The sequence below is a fragment of the Lagopus muta genome, chromosome 3, assembly GCF_023343835.1.
Source record: "Lagopus muta isolate bLagMut1 chromosome 3, bLagMut1 primary, whole genome shotgun sequence".
Lineage (NCBI taxonomy): Eukaryota > Metazoa > Chordata > Aves > Galliformes > Phasianidae > Lagopus > Lagopus muta.
In genome coordinates, this window is record NC_064435.1 from 92,039,227 (window position 1) to 92,066,051 (window position 26,825).

General features: G+C 39.6%; 1 protein-coding gene across 1 annotated transcript in view; it reads right to left on the bottom strand.

The window, feature by feature from the left end:
* The window catches only part of ADCY1 (adenylate cyclase 1), a 153,949-nt gene extending 128,342 nt beyond the window's left edge, over positions 1-25,607 (bottom strand). Inside the window, exon 1 of the mRNA XM_048939798.1 lies at positions 20,899-25,607. Coding sequence (XP_048795755.1) covers positions 20,899-21,567 — 669 coding nt within the window. The 5' untranslated portion in view covers positions 21,568-25,607. The remainder of the gene's footprint in view (positions 1-20,898) is intronic.
* Positions 25,608-26,825: the final 1,218 nt, after the last annotated feature.

Consider the following 26,825-nt stretch of genomic DNA (forward strand, 5'->3'; position numbering starts at 1 on the left):
TAGGCAGAGAACAGGGAGAAAACCTGCTTTAAAGGTCTAAATACTGAAAAACAGAGAAGAGAAAAACAACTACTGGCAGCTAGCTAGTCTTCATTTGCAAAGTCCAGTCGAGTAACCAAGAACCAAGAATCAAAAATCAGCCATCCAGCATTCATAGTGGAAATTATATTGGTATCAGCCAGCTAAGATGCAAACCAAGACAACTTTGCTCTTCTAGAACAACCAGAACTGATCAGAAGGAACTAACCCACTAACTGTACTACCTAGCAAAGAGATGTCCATTGATTACAGAGAGACATGAGGATCCTATACGAGGAGTACAAATCTAACCTCTGATTCATCAGTATTTATTTCAACTATTGCACAAATACTTCTATATAAAACAACTAAGCAGACAAATTTTTACCACACTGCTATCTTTCTTTGAGAAAGAGTGCCTTGCTCTGGAAATTTTGATCTTGCAGTGGCACTCTGGAAAACATGGTGAGAAATAAAGCTATGCTGTGAGACAGACTCAGGCTTGTAAATATTAAATAAAACCAGTGCAAAGCAGAACAACTGTGGCACTCGAGCAACTACACTTGAAGCTATGATTTTGTCCAGGAGAGATACAAGCATCACAGCACTGATGAGAAAAACAACTAAATGGATCCAGCAGCTCAAAAAATACGTCATCCCCTCTGGTTTGCCTTGCATCACTGTTCCTCCTCAGCATTTCCGCTGGATGTGAAAAAAGCAAATCAAATAGTCTGTTGGACAAATTGGGTCAAACAGTCCGTTTCTCACAATAAGATATCACTAGCAATTGAGGTGTGCCATGCTCTGCATAGTAATCAAGTTGAAAGAATAGCTTGTGGAAAAACATAGGTTTCTTTCTGTTTTCATTACCTAAAAGAGCAAGATTCACAGAGCAATACAGCATGGGAAAGGAACATCCAAACTAAATCCAGCAGTGGTGATAACACCAAGAAATTCTGTATTCCTATTTTTCTTCCACTCATCTAAGTTTTCCTTTTTTTTTTTTTTTTCTTTTCCTCTGAAGAATTTGGTGGAGAGGAGAAGCAGCTAAATGCTCAGTGCTAGTAAGTTCAGCTGCACTCCAAAGCAGTTTTACCTGTTTCAAGGATCAAACCCAGGTTTTCACTGCCACACTGCAGTGTCCAATGGAGATGCACCACCCTTAGCATACAAGGCTCAATCTCAGGACTGTTCCAACACTGTGCACTGCATGCACATTTCTCATGGCTGAGGGTGCCCTGCTGTCTGTGTGTCTCGCTCCAATTTATAGGAGGGAGATGAGGTTCTTTTGATATCTGTATACCCGGCGTGAGATTAAGAAACAATGGTTCATATGTTAGTCCAACCAGTTTATTACAAATCCTAATCAGGGAGACGGGGAATGTAAGGAGGGCGATAGAAAAGATAGGAAAGAAGCAAGAATTGCGTAAAGCGGGGATAGTCACCAGCAGCGTCCTGTTGCACGACTTTTGAAGGTCCGAGGCAGAAGCAGCGCAAGGGGGAAGCAGCAATGTGGCGGCCTTGGGCAGCAAGCAGGCAGCAGGAGGCAGCCGCGGAGCCAATCCGGGAGGAAGCTGCAGCGCTCAGGCAGCAGCCCAGGAGAGTTCGTCACCGTGCAGGAATTCCGTAGTGAGTAATCTGATGTCAGATACCTCTTCTACTTCAGCATGTAGGCATCACTTTGTGAGGAATCTGTTAGTCAGAAATCCTCTGTCCTTCTTCATGAGGAATCTGTTGTCAGAAAACCTATCCTCATGGTTTTCGATTCCTCCTTTATCCTACTTGTTCTCCTGCCTACGTGACAAGGATGGGCCTTGAGCAAGAGTCATTGAGCACCCCCTGAGATGGCCGTCATCCTGAGACAAGTCCACACAAAAGAGCACTTCACAGCTATTTAGCTGCAACTCATCTTTCTCTCCTTGCCCCTGGCTTTGTCCGTCTGTGTCCCCGAGACAAAGGATTTCACAACCCTTGCCTAGGACTTGCCCGGACTTGTCCGTCTGTATCCCCAGCAAGCTTTGAGACACTGATGTTAACAGGATAATATCTTACACCACCCCGTGACTCAGAGGTTGCTTTAAAATGGGACACTGGTGATCCATGATGGTGAGAAGAAGATAGCAAGCGTAGGGGTAAAGAAAGGAGGGGGGCAGGGAATCAAAAGTCTCATACAGTCATTACAGGAGATTCATCAGGGTTGTTTACAAATGTTGCCCTGATCTGCTTGACTTCCCCATCTGCAGAGGAACTTACAAAGTACACAGAGGATACAGCACGTTGGATAAGTTGAATAAAACATGGTATCATACAAGGGACTAACATGAGAGTCGCAACAGCACAATAATAGATAAAATAAGATACGTTTCACCCATGGGTCACCTGGGAGCCAGGAAAAGAGGTCAAGGTCTGGGCTTTCCCAAGTTTGAACAGGAACATGTGCTATTTTCTGTATACCTTGGGCAATTTGTTTAATAACTTCACCATTATCATCAATCTTTAGAAAAAGTAGAATCATTTAATTTGCCTTCTTCAGCTAGCAGGTAGTCCAGAACAATGTGATGCTGGAGTATTGCCGCCCGCATCTGTGAAGCTTGATCTGCAAGAAGATCAAGGGCATATGCTGTTTCATTAGTAATTATTTCAAGGATGGCTTGTAATCTGATAATATGACTTAGGTTATGGAAGGGCTCTTGAGCACCACTAACCCATTTGTTGGGGTTCCAGGTTCCAGGTTCCAGTGTTTGATTATACAGTGGGGAGGCCAATCATCTTTGCCCCAAGTTTGGCCTCTACCACATGTTAGGGAGGTGGCGATAGACCTCTTGTGTCAATTGAGATCATCATATACTCTGACACCTAATTCATTGCCATCCTTTCCTGGAACTAAAAAGAACATCAGGCAGATTACTCCGACATCACATACCCCAGTTCAGTTTGCAGGTAACTGTTTATATGCATAATGACCATAATTCCAATATTGTCCCTTTAGTTGTGAGCCTCCTAATAAACATCCACCCTTCACCCCCCTGCTTGCTTGAGGAGTGAAGGAATTAGTTTCCCAATATCACTGATAGCAATTCAGCTGTTGCGGGGACAGCACTAGGACCTGGGGTTTTACTTTCCTCAAGTCTAGTCGGCCATCCAGTAACCAGCATCTCCAGCCTATCTGTTGTCAATCCATCCATCAAATTTCATGGAATACCCTTTTTCCAGCTGTGGGAATCAAATGTTGTTTCTGCTTTAGAATTGGATAATATCATTTTAATTTCATGATCTCCGCTATCATAGTTCTTTTTGGGAGTCCTTCTACTTAACTTGGGGAAGATCTCTGATAAGTTTACATTACTTATCCTCTAGACGAACTTTCCCAGGAACACACACTGTATATAGGTGTATAGATGTATATTTTGTCATACACACTGCAAGAATATCCTGCACCAGAGCAAACCAGAGAACAAGTCCTGGCCTGCCCGAGGAAGCACCTGAAGAGACATGGGAAGGCCTGGCATCATTCCCCCCAGTGCTCTTTGTTTAACAAAGACTTTAAAGAAAATCACCATATAAATACAACAAGGAGAGCACCGAGACATCTTGGAAACAACAGGATGGCTGCTGACTGACGCCAGATAACAAATAAATTAACAAGTTAATAACAAATATAAACCTTCTGATAAGATTGTGAACCTGGAGTACCCAGCCAGTGGAGAAACAGGGAAGGGGGGGAGGCAAGGGGGAGAAAACAGGGTCTAAAGGCTGTCATGTTGTGTCCATAGGCGCTCCTGCTTGCGGGACGCCCACCATTGCTATCTCGAGTAAAATCTGCTTTTATCAGAGATACCGTCCTGATAAAAATTACTTGGATATTTCCAACCCAGCCCAGAGTCCAAAAACAATTACGTTTATGATCAATATTCCACCTATTGGTTTTTACTGGCAATGAGACCCTTCCAGACCCACTGAACTTCGGGCTAGGTGGCCTGGGGGCAAGGCTGGCTGCTGCAAGCCTTACTCTTCCTGGCTCAGATTTACTGGGAAAAGAAACCACCAGCCCATATTTTCTTCCATAGTTAATTAATTCTTGGGCTACCTCCCCCCACATCCATACTTTGCATCCTGACTGCAAATGTTTGGGGGTTACAGTTTTCTTCTAACATGTTAACAGAATAATATCTTTAATAATATATAATCTAATATAATATATAATCTAATATATCTAATAATATACTGTGATTCTCCTTTCCTGCCACATATTGGTTTCAGCTACCAAACTGCAATTTGCGGGCCTGAGGAAGTAGTTCACCCCTACTAGGACTACATATTCCCGTGAGGTGTAAATGTACTTGCAACTTGGCTGACCTTATGGTACAAAAAGAGGCTGATGCGCACCAGACAGCTATGCACATCACTGTCTGTGTGCTACCTGCACACAGAACTGCAATGAAGAGGTATGAAGCGTTAGCTCTGGAAAACAAATAAACAAACAAACATATTTGGTTTCACAGCATTTTGTATAGCCAACCTGAGGTTCTCATTGCAGAGATATGTACACCAATACACGGGAAGAATCAGAAACTCCATAGTGAGATACAACATGACAAAGCACCAAGACTAAATGTAGATCTGAGGGAAAGAAATAAGGCTAACCCTATTAACCTGTCAGGAGCTTCAAAATAGCACAGTGGGAAACCCATAGGAGAGCAAATCCCTTTCAGCCCACATTACATAGTTGTCTTCTGCTATTTCCTTTCATGCTGCAAAGACCCAGATACTTTTCTACAGAAATTGGAATTCTGTCTGGGCATAACGTGATAATTAATAATTCTGAGTTATCTAAAATTCAAATTAGCCTGCCAGATACATTCCACTAATGATTCTTTTAAAGTTAGAACAGCATTTCAATTAAATAAAAAAAAATCCTCAAGAATGTAGGTCAGTGACTGTATTTCACAGAATCACAGAATGTGAGGGATTAGAAAGGACCTCAAAAGATCATCTAGTCCAACCCCCCTGCTGGAGCAGGAACACCTATATTAAATCACACAGGAACACATGCAGGTGAGTTCTGAATGTCTTCAGAGAAGGAGACCCCACACCCTCTCTGGGCTGCCTTTTCCAGTGTTCTTTTACCCTCACTGCAAATAAGTTTTTTCTCATATTTATGTGGAACCTCCTATGTTCCAGCTTGCTTCACTTATCAGATTAATGGACTATCTTAACCTGCTTTAGATTTAAACTTATTTCCAAAATTTTCCATCCCAAAAATATACAAGTATATACAAGTGTTTTATCTGTATTCATATATACACACACATATGTACTCCTAATTTCAAGTTAGAATGACTGAAAAAGTATTCTCACTGCAAAATACAAAATATACGAAGTATAAAACTTGGTTGTAACCATGTTGATTATTTATAATTAGAACTCAAACCAGATTTTCATGCTGACGTGCCCTATTCCCCACTTTCATTGTAATACTTTGACAGCTTTCTAAGAAGGCAAGAGATTCCAACACTGTGATGTCATGCCATACAAAATAAAAATAAAAATCAAGTTTGATTTTTAATTAAGTGCTTAGCAATCTCACATGCATCTAAGTGCCCAACTATGGCAAGCAGCATGGCACCACATCCACACTGCCCAGTGCGCCCTGCTGGTACAAGCACTAGTGTGGACAAACTGCAAGGGTAGCACCATTATAGTCACTGGATTGAATGGACAGAAAGTGAATAATAGCATACCCTGCTTTGGAAGAAAACCACAGGGACTATTGAGTTGAAGACCAAAAATTCAAACCCTATGTCTGAGATCTTCTTCAACTCTAGCAAGCTTTATACTATGATCATTTTCCTGGGAAGTCTATTCCAGGGCCCAATTGCGCTCTGGTTCTCTGGTGAATAACTTTTTTTCCAGTACCCAACCTGACTCTCCTGTGACTCAGCTCCATGCCATTCCCGCAGGACTTGATGCAGCCACCATAGAAAAGAAATGAGCACCTGCCTCTTCACTCCCTCGGTGAGGAAGCTAAGGACCACCACGAAGCCCCCCTCAGACTTCTTTTCTGTAGGCTGAATAAACCATGTGACCTCAGCTGCTCCTCACAACTCTTGCCCTCTTGACCATTCAGAATTTTCATAGCCTGTTATGTTTTGTTTAGTTTGTCTATTTGGAACTTTTTTTTATGGCTGATACTGACATGGAATCATAGAATCATAGAATTGCTCAAGTTGAAAAAGACCTTAGGGATCATCGAGTCCAACAAAGATCTAACCATATTACCCTAACAACCATCCGGGAAAACATTTTTCATACTAGAATTAGTTATGCAAAAGAGCTATTTTATTTAATATTTATATAAAATATTTATAAATATTTAATATTTATATATATCTGCCAACTGACTCACAGTTTTGTGTAAGTTTGGTACTTCTTTGGAATGTGTGCTACCTTTCTAGATCAGAGAGCATGGTTTCTCATAGCCTGAAGTAAATTGAGAGGCTGAATTCACTTTTCTGAGAGGTCATCCCACTTCAATATAGAGAAAAGGGAAAAAGAAAAAAAAAAAAAAAAAAAAAGGGGGGTAGGGGACAATTTCCAAAGCCTGCAACCAACAGCATGGGCATCAGTAAAATCTCTACAGAACAGCTGTACAGACAGAATCACTTGGTGCACTGATGAAAACATAAAATTGTAGGTGAATAATGAGCCCTAAAATAAAACTTTGTTAATTAAAAATACCATAATATTGACCATAATCTCCATATGTCACGTCAGATAGACGTGACATGAAAGTCTAGATATTCAGACACAAAGCCAGTGAGTGAATAATTCCATGGTCATACATACGAAGTACAGACTTCCTTTTTCTAAAAAGTTAGTAAATATTTCCTGTAGCCATTGTACAGAAAGAAAATATCCAAAGTGAGGTTCCTTTTATCTCAAGCAGAAAAACAGCAGAACACCACAGTCTTCTAACATACAGCTGTCTTGTTAAAGCATCTCTTATAATTTTATGTTTTAACACTCCTTTCCTTCTCTCCACTACAATTCTTTTCCTATCCCTCACTTAATGCTCTATAAATCTGTATTTAATACACGCAGCTATGATCATTTGTTGAGCTGTGAGGAGAAACACTTCACTGAACAAATCAGTGCCCAAGACACACAGTAAGCTGTTCAAGATGGCCAGAAGAACTCACTGTCAACTAACCAAAAGCTATCTTCAGAAGTAGGTAAAGGGACATGCTATCACAGTAACTAGCAATTATTAGTAAGAATTATTTCCAGGAGACAGAGAAAGTTTTTGAACACAGGTGACAGTCCTGCATCTCCCCTGAAATCAGCTAATTTCAAAAGGTACAGACTTACACCTTAAGGTAATATAGATGCTTTAATGATATGATTACTACTATTGATTGCTGTTGTATTTCAATCTTAATATTTACTGTTAACTATAAATCAGAAAAATGTAAGATTTATGTGGGAAAAGGCAGGAACCATCTTTCTGTTCTGCATTAGCGCACTGCCCAGCTCAGGGAAACCCTGATCCACACCTTCGCAGTTTTTGTTGTTGTGTTTTGTTTTAAATTTACTTTTCTTGGAAAAAGTGCTAAAAAGGTATTAAAGAAAGACAAATGGAAAGGTTTGGACTGTTGATTTGCTTGTCTGATTAAACATTGCCTTTCTCTCTCCCTTATATTTCTCTGCATGACATTGATTTTCATAAGGGTTACTAATACGAAGAGAGATACTATACATCATCAAGTAGTAGGCAACTAAGGAACGGCCTCTATTTTAAGATAACCTACAGTCTATTTCATTCTTCTGTATCATAGCTTAAGGAATACTCGTGTCTCAGGTGTACAAGAGCCATAATACTGCTTCAAGGCAGAGCCAAACAAAATTCTAGAAATGCATTTAATTTCTATAACATCTCCATACCAGCTTAACTCAGCCACACCTACAGACTCAACAGACTTCTTAGCATGAAAACTTCACATGTGCTTCTCATATGCTCTATCTTCAGTGATTGATAATGCTCTGGAAATCCCTAGTCCTGATGCTTTATAGGTTGTTCTTGTCAGTATGATTAAGAATAAAAACATATGCTCTGCAGTTACAACCACATGATAACTGAGCTATGACATCTCTCCTGGTAACACAGATAGCACTTATCTGTGTGCTTCCATCTGATTGTATCTTTCTCCACTGCATAAGAGCTCAGTATAGCAAGCTGTATTTCTCTTGCTACTGAACATATGGCCACAATAGAAGTCTATTTTTAATATTTTCAGTATCAATTCAGTGATTATAAATTTATCTAATAAATACGGTCAGTCACGGCATTAATAAAGTGTAAAAAAGTACAGTGTAGATTTGTAGTTTCTAAAAGACACTAGAGATATGGTGGTAAATACACTCTGGATCAGGAAATAAAGTTCAATTCTTAATTGCTGAATATATACATAAACCTCTCATGTTTGGGTAGGCTCCCATACTTAATTAAGTATCTATCAGTAAGTTTCTACTGCTGTGTCTAAGCAAACAGTTGCACAATTACTCTGGTACAATTTCAGTATGCACTTTTGACTGTCTGCTTGGTGTCAGTGGTTCTTGTACTGACCTTTGAAACATAACATCTTGCTGCAGTCTAATAATTAACAGAAGCCAATATCACACTGTCTGGATCTACAGTATACAGTGTACATTTGCATATATAGGGAATCACCAACCTGAGGTCCCTTTGAAGATGCCCATTAGTACAGCAGAATGACTCAAATGGCCATGCAGCAGGAACTAAGTCCTGTGAAGCTTCCACAACTTTCCTACGTGATACCAAAGGTCTAGCTCCTAAAGTTCTTTCTGCATTGCTGTGTTCGGCATTGCTGGAAAGAACACCTAGCTTCAGAGGATTAGCTATGCTGAGATCACAGAGAGTTGCATTCAGATGTTTCAGTCTGAATTATACATCTAAGACATTTCCAGAATGGATTTGTATGCAATCATCAAAGGTGTTCAAGCAAGTTCATAAGGCACAGCTGGAGAATTATTATATAACAGCCTCTATGGCATAAGCCATCAAGGATTATCCACCTCAGATTCAAGCTGGAAGCCCAAATATCTCTGTCAAGGAACAGGGATGGTCAGGTCTCCCTAGGAATCAAATGCAGAGGAAAGGAAGCAGTTTCTCAGCTCTCTCCCTTTCACTTTGCTGTGCTCAGTAAACCTCCAAGGCATAGGAGCACACTGAATATTTTCAATCTACATGTATTTGTAATTCAGAGACTGTAGGCTCTGTATGCTTCAGAACTGAGGTCTGACAATGCCAATGCCACTTGATAGATGGATGAATGGAGTTAAATCCAGCTGGTGGCTGGTTACAAGTGCTGGTCCTTAGGGGTCAATTTTGAGGCCAGTCCTGTTTAATATCTTTATTGATGATCTAGATGAGTGCACCACCCAGTAAGTTTGCAGGTGACACCAACTTAGGAGGACGTGTTGATCTGCCTGAGGGTAGGAAGTTCCCACAGAGAGATTTGGATAGGCTGATTGATGGGTTGAAGCAAGCTTATGAACCCCGGAAAGATGAAGTGCCAAGTCCTCGACTTTGGTCACAACACCCCCATGCAATGCTACAAGCTTAGGGCAGAGTGGGCAGAAAGCTGTGGAAAAGAAAATGTGGGATGCTAGTCAACAGCCATCTGAACTGAGCCAGAAGTGTGTCCAGGCGGAGAACAAGACCAACAACATCCTGATTTGTATCAGAAGAAGTGCAGCCATCCGGGCTATGGAGGTCTCTCTGAACTTGGCACTGGTGAGATTACACCTTAAGTTCTGTGTTCAGTTTTCATCCCCTCACTACTACAAAGTCATTGAGGCCCTGAAGCATGTCCAAAAAGGGGGAAAGAAGCTGATGAAGGGTTTGGAGCACAAGTCTTATGAGGAGTGACTGAGGGAAGTGGGATTGTTTAATCTGGAGATAAGGAGGTTCTCGGGAGACCTTATCGCTGTTTACAACTACTGACAAGGAAACTGTAGAGAGGCAGCAGTTAGCCTCTTTTCCCAAGTAACTACTGATAGGACAAGAGATGATGGCTTTAAGCTGTGCCGAGGGAAGTTCAGATTGGATAACAGGCAAAATTTCTTCTCAGAAAATATGGTGAGTTATTGGAACAGGCTGCCCAGGGAGATGGTATAGACGCCATCCCTTGAGGTTTTCAAAAAGGAAGATGTGACACTTACAGATATGGCATAGTGGGCATGATGGCGATGGGCTGACAGCTGGACTAGACTATCTTAGAGGTCTTTTGCAACCTTAATAAGTCTATGATTCTGATTCTGAGTTGTACTGGAAAAAAAGAAAAAAACAAAACAAAACCACAACATGATTTTCTGCCTATCTTAGAACCTGCTTCTGTATGAACCAGACCTTCCATCAGTATCTAAGGCTTTCAGAGTAACATCTAATAAAAGTCTGGTTGCACAGAATACTGTGACAAAATGGTGTCTGACATGGTAGTGCATATGAAGCAAAGGTCTGTAACTGAAATACTCCATGCAAAATTACAATTGCTCCCACTGACATTCATGGCTGCTTGTTGAATGTTTATGGAGACCAAACAGTGGATGTTAACACAGTGAGGTGGTGGTTGGTACATTTTAGCCGTAGTAATGTCAACATGTAAGACAAGCCACATTCCAGACAGCCATACAGGTTTTTAAAGGCACAGCATGCAGGCCATTCTTCATCACTAGTGAAAAGCCATAGGTAATGGTGATGACTACACTGAAAAATAGTATTTTGTAGCTGGGAACTTGCTCTATCAAATAGCGTTATTGTGCTCTTTTTAAACTGCATTTTCCATGGAAATAAATAGGAGGTATTAATTTCAGAGTTACATGTATGTGTAATGCCTTACCTCTAAGTCCAACCTGTGAGCTCTGAAACATATATACCTGTGAGGACCTGTGCTTCACAGTTCCAGTCTTATTGAATATATTTATAATATAGTATTCAATAAATAACATAAAATCACTGTGTATTAAATTATTTCTAAAGGGAAGAATGAGCTAAGGATATTCATAACAGTGAGTAGAGGATACCTTCACACAATTTTACCTAAATGTCCTTTCACTTACTGACTGGTCTGATGATCTTAGTAGGTCACTGCTTTTCTGTGCTAACCTAAAAACTTAAATATTTCCTTCAGGCCTTAGAAATTTACTTTAACGAAAAACAAACAAAACAAAACAAAAAGGTAGAAGAGCAAATTTTGAAATCTGACCTTACCTTTCCTTAGACATTTCTAACTAAAATCCCCAGTGAATTCAAACATAGAACATGTTCCTACAGGTCAAATGTTCCACCCTGAACAGCTCTTTACAGATTTTCCAGTATAATACTTATCTGAGAAGCCTTTGTGAACAGAGTGAAATCAACAGTTGTACCTGAATGAAGAAAAAACTCCACATTGTTTATTTTTTTCCCCTAGCTTCTTAGAAGGAGAGAAAGTCTTGGGGAGAGAATCAAGGAAAGTGAGAAAGAAGAATGGATGGATGGAAGTATGAACACACAAAAAAAAACCCAAAAAAATGAATAATGAACCTTGTGTGAACTAACTTCACTGAATACAGATAGAATGCAGAAGTGTCTAGGAAAAAAAAAAAAAATTGCATTGTTACTTAAAATTAGTGAAACTCTTCAAAATGTACTAAATTGAATACACATACAAGCTTGTAATCTAGGTCACTGTTTTGTATAGTACTCAGATATGCATGAATGTTTTTGATGAAGAAATTGGGAAGAACTATGCAAATGCAGCTGAGGACAAGATCTGATTCATTTTCCAAGACTGCTATGCCTAAAAATCCCTTTCAAATTGCACAGGAAAAATATAATATTACCACAATACCTGTTCCCTAAATCTTACCAAGACCAATCACATGGCACATATTGAAAATATATTACCTTATCACAACTACAAATATATTCAAATCATTCTCTGCATCTTTTATTTGGATCTAATGACAATTCATTTAAATCTAGCCAAGTCAGTATGCAAAAAAGAAGTCTGTAATGCTGTGATCAGATTGTGAAGTATAGCATCACAATGCAGATCAAATAACCTGATTCAAGGCCGAAGTGTCAAAAAATGGTGCTAGTAACTGAAAATAATAAAACCATTCAAAGAGAATGTTATTTAAATGGTATATGACTGCATGCAGAGTTTCTGAACAAAGCTCATAAAGAGAATTATGTTTTCCATATGGAAAGTACACATGTTGGTGTCATAGAAAAATATAAACTTTGTCATAGTACAGCTACCAAATATATTCTACCAACAACAACAAAAAAAATCACCCTTTTCATAAGCAAACAGCAATAAGGCCTCCCAGAGGAATTAACTGATCTTGCAATAGAGAAGAGGCACTGAGAGAGGGCTGCATGTTAGCCCCTTTTGGATGCAGGATTCTGTCACAACATCTAAGGAAATTCTCCAGCTTTCTTGTATCACACTAACCATATTTACCCAAACCTCACTTAAAAGCACAGTGTAAAATACATTTTATTGCCATACTTTCCAATAATTCTGACCTAAATTAGTGTGATCGAGGTATTTTTCCTGAGGAGACATGATTTTAAAATGAATGTGCTTTAATGTGTAATAATCTTCCAACTGACAGACAAATGCTTCTGCTTGAGAGCACAGCGTTTATGAAACAGCAGGCCCTTCGGTTGCCCTGGAAACCACATTTGTAAAGGGCCACAATTTGTTTTGTCCCAGAAGCTTTTGAGATTTGCATCAAAGCTTCAGAAGATGAGAACTGTCAGCATTTACTCTTCCCCACTCCCTAAAAAACCAATACCTTTGACTTCAAGAAGGTTAAACAGTCTGAAAATGTGTGTATGTGTTTTTCGCTTTTTTCCCTTCTAGCTCATGATAGCTTTCAACAAGAAAACAGCAACAAAAACTGTAAAACTGTGCACAGAAAGTCAAGAGCTATACACTTATGATGTTACATTTATTCATCAGGGTTACACAAAGAACTTCTAACTAAATAGAAGAAGAAATAAAGGGAGCACTAACAGTTGAAGCGTTGTCACTCTATTTACTACATTCAGTAATGACCCTGAGGCTTCACTCAGAAACCTCCATAAGGGTAATCACAGAGTAAAAGAGATCACCTTAAAAAAAGCATAAAATTAATAAAGCTAAAATTAAGCAGACAGAAATACTTGAGTTTAGATGAAACACTTAACTGTCAAAATGCTCATAACATTTAGCTGCAGGGAGTGCTTTATTTTTCAGAAGAATCCTTTCAGCACTGACAAACATCCCAAACCCTCAGCCACTATCAGAATTTCACAAATTTAATTGTGCAAAACACTGTGCAGAAAGAGCCAATCTATTTCCTACTGCTTTTCTATACTCGGATACTGAAAAAATGGCCTAAAGAGGAATCTTGACATTTATACTCAAGCAAACTCACAATTGAAGTGACTGAGTGAAGTGCTTATTCCAGGATGAAGCAGAACACTCGAGGAAATATCCTGTGATTTTTTCTTGCTTCCACATCAATTTTCACTCCTGAAAAGTGTACGGAATAAAAGATGCACCAAAAGGAGTTCCTCTTTTGAGGATCTTGTACAAGCAGGAGTTGCAGATAATCCAGAAAGTATATAAAAAAAGGGTCATCCCTCAAGTTTTGAAGATGCTCAGGGATGAACGCAGGCAAAATCTGTGAGAAGTCCATGCAAGAACACAGAAAAATAGAAAGATAGAAAATAAACAGAATGCAGAAATTAAGAACCTTCTGAGTCATTTTCTTTGAAAGGAAAAAAACAAACGAGGAAAAGGAGAAAAAAAAAAATACAAATCAGGCAGCTTAATTCTTTCAAAAATTTTCAGAAAAAATCTTTTCTATCTTTGTGTAGGCATTTGCATACTTTAGGTTAGCAATTGCGATATTCAAATGTAATACTAAAATAGCACAGTGGAAGTTTCACAAATGACAGCAGACAAGAGAAAGGAAAATGAAATTTTGCATAATATTTTATAAAACAAAGCTACCTAAATTCCTTACATAAACTTTGTATATATGCTTTGATCATTTAGATTTGTTGCTTCAAGCATGTGCTGCCAAACACAAAGGTAGAGGTAAAAGGCAGTAATGTGCATGGCAAGATTCCTCTAACTCAGAATTGTGTAAAGAAGCTTCTGGGAATTACCATCATTTATCATGGGGTTAGAGAGCAGCTTCACCTCTTTCTTATGGTTTTACTAACCTCTGACTTGCTCAAGCTCCCACTCAACCTGGCTGAGTACATTCATCTTACATCTGTCCTTTTTATGTCATGCAGCAAAAGTAAATCCAAACTCTCTACAGGGAAAAAAATGTATGGAATCTAAAAGGGCTGACAAGATTTCTTCAGAAATATCAAACAGAAATTACAACAAACTCTTTAGAAAAATGTATTTAACAACCATCTTCTTCACTTAGCTACATGTCAACTTCAGAATTAAAATACAATACTCTTATGCTTATGGCAGAAGTCCATTTCTGTATCTTAGCAGCATAACTTGAATATATATTTTATGTCTATTGAAATGTACAAGCTATAGATGGATTATTCTAGAAATTGAAAAAAAAATATTCAAAAACTTATTTGTATCTTCAGTTTGCCTGTGAAGAAGTGAAACAATTCCAGTTGTTACTGGACAATATACAGGTGAATAGCTACTCTTCATTATGCATATTCAGGCCATTGCTTTGAATAAACAAGACTTACTTTTTATCTACATTCTACACAGTTAATAACAAAGTTACTGAAGCAAATACATTTTAAAAAGTTTAAGTGGCTCATAAACACCTGCCATTTAACTGTAACATTAAACTCCTAATTACTTTATCCTGCCCCAAGTCATGGAGATCAGAAGAAAGATTCACCTCAAAGTACTTGAAAAGAGGAAAAAATGACAGTATGGCTCAGCCCCAAGCAAATGAAAGCATTTGTAACTTTTCCTTGAGACTCTGTGATGTTTAAGTGAAGTCTAAATCTCTCATCTTAACAAAATCCTTGTCCTGAAGAACTGCAGCTGAAGTCTTGCCATCTACACTGATTGAAGGTTTGGAAAGTTATCTTGGTTCTACTTTTCTAGACTTTTTTTCCTTTTCCATTTCTCTGTTAGACATACAGAGGCCTGATATTTCTTTGCTGGTACAACAGGCAGTAAGTTGAGAAGTTAATCTAAGTTGACACTTGTAGTCATTTCTATAGCATCAACGGTAAATAAGGTAAACTGAATTTCAGACTAGAATTTGATGTGCAAGGTTCTTGAGCAATCCCTTGCTTGTCTTTTGTTAATATTTTCTCAGCTGCAATGGGAAAACAATGATTTAAATATGAGCATCATAAATAATCACTGTTTTCTTGAGACACTATGAAAAAATGAAACTGGTTTAATGATATATTGCTAGCACATTTCAAAGCACTGCATCAGTAATTCTCAGCAAGGTGCTTTTTGTCATTTACAAAATAGGCTGCAAGATATTTTTATTTGAATACCTGCAACTACAGAACTATGTAATAAATTAAAGATATTGCAAGGTGAATTTAAATATATTGCAAGTCTGCTTCTTCTCTTGACTATGGTTGGACTCACTGGTATTGAGATGCACAGATTACTACAGGATATCTTTGGTATCTGTTTTTTGTTTTTTTGTTTGTTTGTTTGTTTGTTTTAACATCTTCCCTTTAATTCAGGTATTTAGAACCAAGTACTGCCAAACTAACAGCATATGATAGAAACTACCTATTCTTTATGCAGAGAAACAGGCTTTGGCCATTCTGAAAGAAATGACTTACTCATGTAACATTTCCACACTAATGTGTGAAGCTCACTGATTTCTCATCTCAAAAACACAGTCTCTTTTATAATTGGTATCACACTTACAGCTCCAGAAATAATGTGTTCATATGTTACACTCACTTGAGTCCACCATAATGGATATTAATATAAAACAATTTCATAGAGTCTGAGGCAATTTTTCAAGTTTGGGGCATTTAAAGATGGCGAAAATTGTATTAAAAATATTCTAAAATTCAAAATCTTTTTAAAAATCGTATTTTCTACTAGTCATTTTTAAAAGCCTTTTCCTTCTTTTGCTACCATGTAAACAATTAGATCCCCCGTGTAAACGGTTGAAGTGATGATATTTGAATCACTTCGAAGGGGTCACTGAAACTTAAGAAATACAACTGCTTGTCCTTAACAGTTATTTCTGTTTGCAAACTATTTACAAAGGTTTAGCATCCATGCTGAAAGGTGTTCCAGAATCTATTGTTTTAGCAGGTATCACAACCTTTTATCATATCATCTGATTTACCTGTCTTTTTAGGCTTTTAAATCTAAATTAATGCAAATGTAACTAAGAGGTGAAAAATTACTTCGTTTTACAAAAGGTGACATCGGGGCTAATTTTATTCCGTACTCATATATCATCTCACTTATCAGCAATGACCTGTTGTGACAACAGTTAAGAAGGCATAAACTGATGGAAGAGATAAAGACAGAAAAGAACAGAATAGAAAAGAACAGAGAAGACAGCAGTGAAGAAGAGGGGAGATAAGAACAAACAGAGGAGAGGAGAGAATGAGATGCAGTTCAGAATTGCAACCCTTTTTATTAGACTGCTAGACTCAGCCTTGTGTATAAGAAACAGAGGTGTGGAGATAAAGAGTTCTGTCAACCATGTGTTCATTAACTATGTTTTAAGTACTAATAGAAATGATTAACTATACGATAATGTGACAATTCCTAGAGAAATTCCAGATTGTTGTCATGCCAACCTGCAAAGAATTAAAGTGCCAAATCACATTTTGCTATAATACAAATTATTTTAAAATAATTTACCAATTTCCTTCATTTCACACTTTTTATATTCTAGCCATGATTTTGTTACTTGATAAAATTAATAAAAGCTTTAATCATACAGATAGATAAATAAAAGCATCAAAGCAATTTTAAATGCAGCCAGAAAAAAAAAAAAAAAAAAAAAAATTACAACTTTGAATTCTCCACACCGCTGAAAGCAAAATATCATTTCACTATTTCTGCCCTTTTATTTCTTCTACTCCTTGTTAGTCAAGATGCAACTTCAGTTTTCATAAGAGATTTTCTCTTTCATGAAGATTTATGTTACGTGTGATAGCATTCTGCCATTTTGTGATTTATTTTTGAATGTTCTGGAGATATGCATACATATATTTTAATTTTTTTTAAGAAAGAGATGACATTACTAAGAGGGATAAGAAGCAGTTATTTAATGGTAAGTCACAAAACTGCGGACACGCCACAGCTGAGTAATTTCTGTGCGAGGTCTTTGGCTGCCATACTCCATCTGCCCTTAATATATCTAACATTCACTTAATGCATCACAACAAAAATGGATTAAACTCCTTGGGGCAGGGTTTTGGTTTTCTGTAACTTTTCTGAAGTACCTCATGCACATTTGTTAGCTGCTGGGAAAAACAAACAAACAAATAAACAAACAGAAACAACAAAAAAGCCCACACCTAGATTCTAAGTTCTTAAACTTTCATCTCTAGTTTTAGCCTCCAGTGACTACTTTCTCACTTTTTTGCCCAAGGAAAGATATGACATAAACATCTTGTTGATGACTTCAAATCAAATGAAAAAGTCCAGCTAATATGCTATCAGTTATGTACAGTACCCAAGTCCTCACCAGAATGTCAAACACAATATACAAAACCAGCTTTGAAGTCAGCATACCTTTTGCTGTTAACCTACTTCAAATTTGGTCAAGGTTGTGTACAATACTTTATGAATGATTGATATTCTTCAAACACTATTGTATTTCCCTCAGGCAACCAACACAGATTAGCATATTTGAATCTTCCATTTGGGTAGAAACCAGCCACTGACTGGAAAGAAGCAGTTCAAGTTCTGCCACATTATTCCCCCTACTCCCTTTACCTCTCTGCACTCATGTTCCTCCTCTTTTCTCACGTCTCCACATTCCTGTGTTTCAACTCTGAGAGAACAAAATATACAATGATGGAAAGCCCTATGAGAAAGGAGACCCTGATCTCCACAGACCACTCACACATGCTTGAAGCATATGTGCTTTACAACATGGACCTCATAACAAACTTTTCCCGTAATGAGCTGAGCTGTCGATTTTAATGTGCTGAAGTGTTTGTACATTTATATAAATGTTAATTTTAAGGATGTCACAGGACCTACTCAGGTTCTGGTTCAGCACTGGTGAAGCCAGTGGGGCCTTCTTTTGACATCCAAAGATCTGCATGTAGAAGTTCCTTATATAGCATAAACGTGAGTCCATTTTTTAATGGATCAAACTTGAAACACCACAAAAAAAAATGGTTTTAACTTGAAAGTTAAACTTCAGTGGATGTTTCTAGATCAGCATTCTTCTAAAGCTCAAATTAAATAATAAGAAATTTTTTTCCCTGCGTGAATTATCCAAAAATCTTAAAAGACACCAGTATCAGTACTTGGTGCTAGTGCTTGTGCCTTTCTAGATCCAATAGGTTTTAATTTAATCATTGAAATTCACCCTTTCACTTGACTTTTGAATGCATGTTGCTGGGAGAAATAGCACAGGCATTCATGCAGTTTCATCTCTGCATACAGCCACCCTGTCTCCTTAATAGGCTGACTGCATACAGTGACTTTAAGCATAAGGATGGTCATGATAAAATCCAGTGATAGAAAGCAGATCCAGACTGAGAGAAAGCACCCATTCCAGACTTTAGCAAAAAACCTTGAGCTACTGTTGCTCTTGGTAAATAAAATTTAGATGATGTGGCTTCTACATGACTGTTAAATGTTCCAGTGTTTTGAAACTGTTCTTTGAAAAACTTAAAAACAACTTTTATATAAGAGAAGTGTCCTTGTACACACAGGGTTGGTCTTTAAATCAGAAGACATTTTGCTTGCAATTATTCAACAAAAGAATGTGCAATTCTGTGTGATAGAAATTTACAGACCAGTTATTTCACTTGACTTGGAGCTGGTTTCTGCCTCCTGTTACCAGCAAAATGTACTGTTCATACTTCTGCACAAATTACAGAAATTACTTCAGTTGGGAAGAGAGGATGCTGAAGAAGAAATGTACATGTGTTACATCAGTAGCTAGTTGAATACTTTTGAGCATTTCAAAGCCAGTCTATTGCCTGTTGAATAACTGAGTTTAGACTTAAAAAAGAAAGGCAGCAGATTTCCTCTAAAATTGTTCGTTTTCAAGCCCTTGGTTAGCTAAGTTACAGAGCAGAGATTAATGTCAGTTTCTTTATATCGTTCATCTAGAACAGCCACATCGAGCATCAAGGAAAATCTGTTTTTGCTTCAAGGCAGCATGGATAGCCTGGGCTCCCATAAAGGCTAATTAGCACTCTAGTAAAAAGACTGATCTCCAATCCTACCTAAAGAGATAGATTCTAGGGTTTTTAGTGTCCTTTTGTATGCTTTTAAAGAAGGCTCCTCTTCCTGTGTTTCATCAGCTCTCCCTCTCATGGAAACTCTAAATCACGCATTTAAAAATAGACCATCAGATTATCTGGGTAAATCATAAAGCTCAGCTTATCTCCTTCTTCCCCTTTAAAATATAGAATTTATTTTGTCCAGCAGGTCAGCAGCGTGAAGCCATAAATAATCCTATATATCTCAATGTCTGGGTGTATCTCCAGTATGTGTACATATGCCACTATATATGTACTTAAATCATGCATTTATTTGATATTTAACACTAATCTACATCCCAGAATCCATGTATTTCTCCTGAAGGCAAACAAAATCAACACAATACCAAAGAGGGAAGAAAAATTCTCAATTTCTCTTTCCCAGTCACCATATAATACGGCCTTAAGCTGCAAATCCTGACTCCCAGGCCCAGCATTTCCCATACGTGCATCCTTTCATTCTCCTCCCACTGCCAGTGCAGCCCATCAGGCCACTGGAGCTGGAGAAAGCCCTGCAGGGCTATAAATAGCTACACGGGGGAGGGAGAACAGAGTGTAGCAGCACATTTCCGAAAATCCTTGCTGCAGAATGAGGTTTTTTTTTTGTTGTTTGTTTGTTTGTTTTGTTTTTGTTTTTTTTTTTTTTTTTTTTTTTTTTTTTTCTGGATTAATTCAGATAGGGAAAGGAACTGCTAGGAAGTTCACTGACATACCAGGGAATGGTGGAAAGGGGGCAACAGCTGCCATGGAGAAACTAAAATGGGAATGCCTGGCTCACTGGAAGAACAATGAGGTGGGTTTCCTTCTTTGGCTTTCCCACGTATTTTGAATCGATTCTCGACCTCCTGAGATGACCTATGGACATGAAGGATTATACAGAGGGGATACGAACCCCCCCTCACCCCCGACCCCCTCCAAAAAAAAGCATTACTGACACACGCAGCTTATTTTCTATTCCAAGTTTGTACTGACTCAAGTACATTTATATGTATTGGATTTGCACTGACCGTGCATAAGTTGTCCGTGAACATGCCCCAGCGTGCAAATGCTGCCCTTCCCTAACCCTCATTTTCTTCCGAGCGACCAAGACAAGAGTCCTATTCTCCAGGAATCCCCATAACCACCCTGTCTCCCGGAAACTTTCGGTAGCTACAGGCAGCGCCTGAAGCATAGGGGCTCGCCGCCCCCTTCCCCGCTAGAGGCATCTCAGGCACTCTCCAGCGCACCCTCCGCTGGCCGCGCAGCGGGAGGAGCGCACCCCCCGCCGCCCCCGAAAGCACCGCGCTGCTCGGCGCCTTCCCGGCTACCTGCCGGGCACGCATCGCGCGGTACTGCCCTGCTGCGGTTTCCGGCCCAGCCCGGCCTTTTCTCACCGTCCTCCAGAGTCGCTGCCGCTTGGCGCTGACGGAGGTGGCGGTGACGATGAGATGGGAGACGGACACCACGAGCCCGAAAACGATAGCCAGCAGGGTCCGGACGGGCAGCAGTGAATACGAGACGAAAGTGACCAGCATGAGCTGCCACATGCCCTGCTCCGGGGCGCTGAGGGGTTCCATGCTGTAGGCGCCTAGCGAGAAGGGGCAGCAGAGGAAGGAGAAGGTGAAGCTAAAGAGCAAGGTGAGCTTGACGATCTGCTGCAGCTGGGTGACCTGCAGGTACTTGACGTTAGTGACGATAAAGAGAGAAAGGAAGATGATGCAGTGCACCGGGTGCGAGCCTTTGGAAATGGTCAAGCTGGGTCCAGAGAGCAGCTCCACAAGGGCCAGGCTGGCGGTGAGCACGATGAGAACGGCCAGCGCTTTGAGGGTAGACTTCTGCTCCAGCTTCAGGTTGTAGCTCTGGAAAAGAGCTTCCAGCTCCTTGCAGTCGAACTCATCTTCACAGGCAATGGCATCTAGCAGCAGCAGGGGAGGAGGTTCTCCCAGCCTGGCTCCCGCTCCCGCCACCGCGGCAGCAGACGGAGAGCAGCAGCAGTGGAAGCACTTCTTCCTTTTGGTCTTGACTTTATGAAACGGTATTTCCTCCATATCATTGCCATTCATAAACCCCGGGGAAGAAATGCTCCTCCTGTTGTCCTCCGCTGCCGCTCCTCCGCCTCGCTGCTCATAAAAGAGAGGGGGGCTGCGAGCAGGACCCGCGGCCGCAGGTCCTCCGCCAGCTCTCGCCGGCGCTGCTCCGCGGATGCGGGCACCGGGCGCAGCTCGCAGCCGCCGTCCGCAACCAACGGCGCCTGAAAACGCCCCCTCCGCTGCAACCGAGGAGCCGAGGATGGCTGGGGCGGCGGGAGGACAGCTTCACTCGTGCCGTCTCTCTCTCCTTTTCCCCCTCCTCCTCCTCCTCTCCTGGTGTTCCAGGGATGTTAATCTCCTAATCGCACCAAAATACCATCCGAAGGTTTGAAATCGAGCAGAGTGACGGGTGGGGGCACAGGGTACGTGGAAGCAGAGAGAAGGGGAGCGGGGGATAATAGAAACGCGGGTCTCCCTTTAAATACAGCTGTGTGGAGAGGAGCAGGACCTAAAGAGCGGATGGTAAACGGACTCCCAGGGGTAGAGAACATTAAAAAAAAAAAAAAAAAAAAAAAAAAAAAAAAAAAAAAAAGCCCAAGGAGATAAAAAATGAAATCCAGACAGGAGACTGAGCTAAACGGTAGAAAAAGAGGGCAGCAAGGCCAGAGAAAAAGCAGGAGATAGAGAAAGGCAGGGCGATTCCCTTCTCACGTCCGAGAGCATCTCGCCGTGGATTGAGAGGCGCCTGCGCGCCACTGGCTTGGGAAACCGAGCACGTCGGGGATACGGCACGGGAGCTGCGTGATGACCGCCCGCTCCCGCGGAACGCCCGAGCTCTCCGTCTAAGCAGCCGTACAAGCTTCAATACTGCAATTGTTTCCTGACAGCCTTGTGTTTTCAGCCCATTCGCACACCCATCAATATGTAGAGAATTACAGAAAAACGACATAAAAAAATTGAAAAATACGTGAATATACATAGAAATATTAGTATCTTATATATGAAGATAGGTGACTCCTCCTTCCCTTGAGAAATAAAATCTTGTCTGCATGAATAAACATGCTGGTTTTATGGTTTTTTTTCCTCCTAGACTCTAAAATACTTGAGTAAAGTGACTGAGACAGCCTGAGAAAATGCATTCCCGTGTGTGATTCTGCGCTTCTGGGAGTACAAATCAGACAGTGGCTGTGGAGGGCTACTCTTGTGACAGGAGTTAATTTTCATCCCACGTAGAACTGCACTGTGCCTCATCAAGAATTTGGTGGGAATCTTAGTGTTTTCTTGAAAAGTGCTTTCAGTATTGCTTATAATGCCACTGTCGTGTATCACTGTTACTAAATTGCCACCAAATAATGCAGTGCAATACCACTGAGTCTAATTTTGGTATTCTGAGACTGATTCCAAATGCATCAAAGACTGGATAAAGGATTCCAATGATTGTGTTGGCTTTGAATCTTATTGAATCCAATAAGAAACAGGATAAGAAACCTATCAGAATTCAGTGTTTCAGTAGATGATGAACATTTTGTTTTTGAAACATACTACAAGGATTTTTTCCAGAGCCCAAACAGAATCCCACTATCATGAATGTATTGAAGGTCTAATTGCATTTTTTTGTGTCAGTGTTGTCAAATTCTGGTTCGTTATTTGAGCTGAAGAGCCTTAAGATCAACAGCAAAGAGGCATTCTTTGAAATTTTTTTACAGTTATATAGAATGATGATGACTTTTTATTTCTGGATAGTAAAATAATGACAAACAGTATCTCTGATATATGATCCCAAGCAACATAAATTTTTACACTATTCTTTTAGCATTTTTTTTTCATCTTAGCTCTCCATACTCATTATGCAGTTGTTCTTTTTAACCTGGAAAGACCTTGTTAGGAAAAAGGAACGAATCAATGTTGCTGGAGTTAGTGTGTTAAAGATTCAAAATATTTCACATTTAAGGCAGAGACTGTTCCTTATCCTGTGTTCATGTGATACTTCTCATGGCAGTTTTCATAGACTGTGAATTATTTCCCCAAATGCTGCAGGACTGTAAAAAATAGCTACTATTTAGATTTCTATAACCTTCTGTGATGCCTAAGTGCTGTTGACAAGAATATATGTTTAACTGAAATAAAATGTAATAAATACAGGCTTCCTCTATTTTGCAACATCTCCAAGTCATTTGGAAGGCTACTAAAATACATTTCCTAGTTCATATTGGTGCATAAATTCCTTTTAGTCTCACGTATATTAGTCAGATACACAGTTATATTTTCACCTGTCCTCAGCTTCCTTCTGAACTCTCGTATCCCAGCAGATAAATTAGTACTTTGCATCTCATTCTTCAAAATAGCTGCCCAGTCCTGGGTAATTAAATATTCGTCATTCTAATAGCTATTATTCTTTCTTCTGATTCTCAGCCTGCTGCAGAGGGGGAATAATTCCCCACAAAACACCATGTGGTTTAGATTATTTTCATTCTTATTAGAACTTCAGATTGGTTTAGTTAGTACAAACTGGCTGCCCATGGTTTGGATGGGCATGTGCTCTGCTGGGTTAAACACTGGCTGGATGGCCAGGCCCAGAGAGTTGTGGTCAACAGAATTAAATCCAGTTGGTGGCTGGTCACAAGCGGTGTCCTCTAGGGCTCAGTATGGGGCTGCTTCTATTTAACATCTTCATTAACGATCTTGATGAGGGGATTGAGTGCACCCTCAGTAAGTTTGCAGATGGCACCATGTTGGGAGGGAGTGTTGATCTGCCAGAGGGGAGAAAAGCACTACAGAAGGCCTGGATAAACTGGGAATTGATGGGCCAAGGCAAACTGGATGAGTTTCAATAGGGCCAAGCATCGGGTCCTGCATTTTGGTCAGAAAAATCCCAGGCAACCCTACAGGGTTGGGGAGGAGTGGCTAGAAAGCTGCCTAATGGAAAGGGACTTTGATGTACTGATGGACAGTTGACTAAATATAAGCCAGCAGAGTGCCCAGGTGGCCAAGAAGGCCAATGGCATCCTGGCTTGGATCATTAATGGTGTGGTGAGCAGCACCAGGGAAGTCATCCTGCCCCTGGACTCGGCACTGGTGAGGCTTCAGCTCAAGTGCTATGTTCAGTTTTGGGCACCTCAGCACAGAAAGGACACTGAGGTGCTGGAGCAGGTCCAAAGAAGAGCAGCAAGGCTGGTGAAGGGCTTGGAGAATATGGCCTATGAGGAGAGACTGAAGGAACTGGGGCTGTTTAGTCTGGGGAAAAAGAGGCTGAGGGGAGACCTAATTGCTCTCTTCCAATATCTGAAAGGTGATTACAGCGAGAGTGGGGCTGGTCTCTTCTCACTGGTGACAGGACATGTGGTGGAAATGGCCTCAAGTTGCACCAGGGTAAGTTTAGGTTGTATATCGGGACAAACTTCTTTACACAGTGTTGTTAAGCACTGGAATAGGCTTCCCAGAGGGAGGTGGTTGAGTCACCATTCCTGGATGTGTTTAAAAACCATTTGGATGTGGTGCTCAGGGACATGATTTAGAAGTGGGTTGTTAGAGTAGTATGATCAAGTTGTGGTTGGACTTGATGATCTTGAAGGTCTTTTCCAACCTGAGCAATTCTATGATATTATGATTCTTTGATACTTCTGGAAAGAAAGGCCCATATGTGTGAGATATATACATAACCACCCTTATTTTGTCAGAAGCAGTAAACTATTGAAGATTCGTCTACCTAGGCATTGTAGGAATATAGAAATGTCACACAGATTAATTAAAATCTTTATACAATATGTCATATCACAGGGCAAATACATCACCAATACAGAACCTAATGGAACAAATACAAGGAAGGAACCTCAGAATCTGGGTCTGAAACAAGAATTTTACTACAGCAAATAGCCACACACTACTGGAATGCATTTTGACACCGTGCTGTATTTTCCGAATAAACTTACTTGCTGCAGATGTCAACAGCCTCTTTCAGGTTTTTTTGAACTGTGAACAACACTTTGATGTCTATACTGCACTTCTTCATTTTTAAGGAAGATATGTGGTTGGTTTTGATTTATAATACCTTGAAGTTCTGGATGTTGGCCAGATCCAAGTCAACTCTTCCTTTATTTGTAACCAGATACAACTTTGGTAATAAATGTAGTATTGACAAAAACAGGTGATCAGAGCATGGCTTTATTATTTTTTGCATTGCAAAACCTATCTGGTTTTTTTCATCTTCTTCCATACAAAACAATCTGATTTAATTGTTTGATTCAATGGAGTTAGAAAACTTTTTTTTTTTTTTAAATCAGAGTTGGACAGTATCTAGGTCACACCAAACAGATATCTCTCTACATTTTGTTGCTGACTCTAGGAGCAGTTTTGAATTGAAGGGCTACTGAGAGTTTCAGAATGTCTATTTTTATTTATTTTGTTTTCATAGATTATCCATTTAATAATGATTTATTTTTCACTGTCTGTTCTGTTTTACTTTACTAAAATCAGTACCTGTTTTTTGTCTCTTCAGCTCCTGCAGTTTCAAGGACTCACTGCCTGATTCATTGACTTCCAACATCTTTGGAAGTAATGTTTTTCATAGAACTAGAGCTTTTCAGATTTAGGACAAGTTTAGAATTAAGCATGATCAAGGTTTGATATCAATAAAATTTTGTCTTGCTTAGTTTTTGTCTAAGTATGATTTGCAAAGCTCTTCATGTTTTATCCATAGTTAATACTGTCCACTTCTAACAGAATGGCATGATCTATCACCTGAAACAGGGATAGAAATCTTTTTTTCTGCTCATCGCCTTTGACAGTAAAAGTCAGGACTGTGCATAAAGCTATTGAGAAATTTCTGCAGACTCATTCTAGCAGGATTGGATTATTAATGCCACCACAGAAGCAGAGAAATGCTTGTGTCTAGCAAGAGAAAAGCAGTGAAATGGGAAGATCAGAAAGGTCCTTCAGAAAATGGTAGGAATGTACAGGTTTAAACATGAAGATTCAATATATTATTCCCATTTTCTCATGTATTTCTGAAACATTTTCACTGTTCTTTCTAGAAGAAGTATAAATAGTCAAAGCTTATTTTTCAAATTATGAAGAGCTTTTATTTGGAATCAGTACAGGCACCCCACTCACACTTTCAAGAAATACAGAGTAGATTTCTGTAAGGCTACTGAATTATTGTTTGAATGGATTTCATGAACATCATTATAACTATTCCTTTTTTTTTTTTTTTTTATTTTGAAGTTTAATTTGCATTTCATATATTTTGATGGAGAAAAAACAAACCAACTATTTCTGATACATACCACTTATAC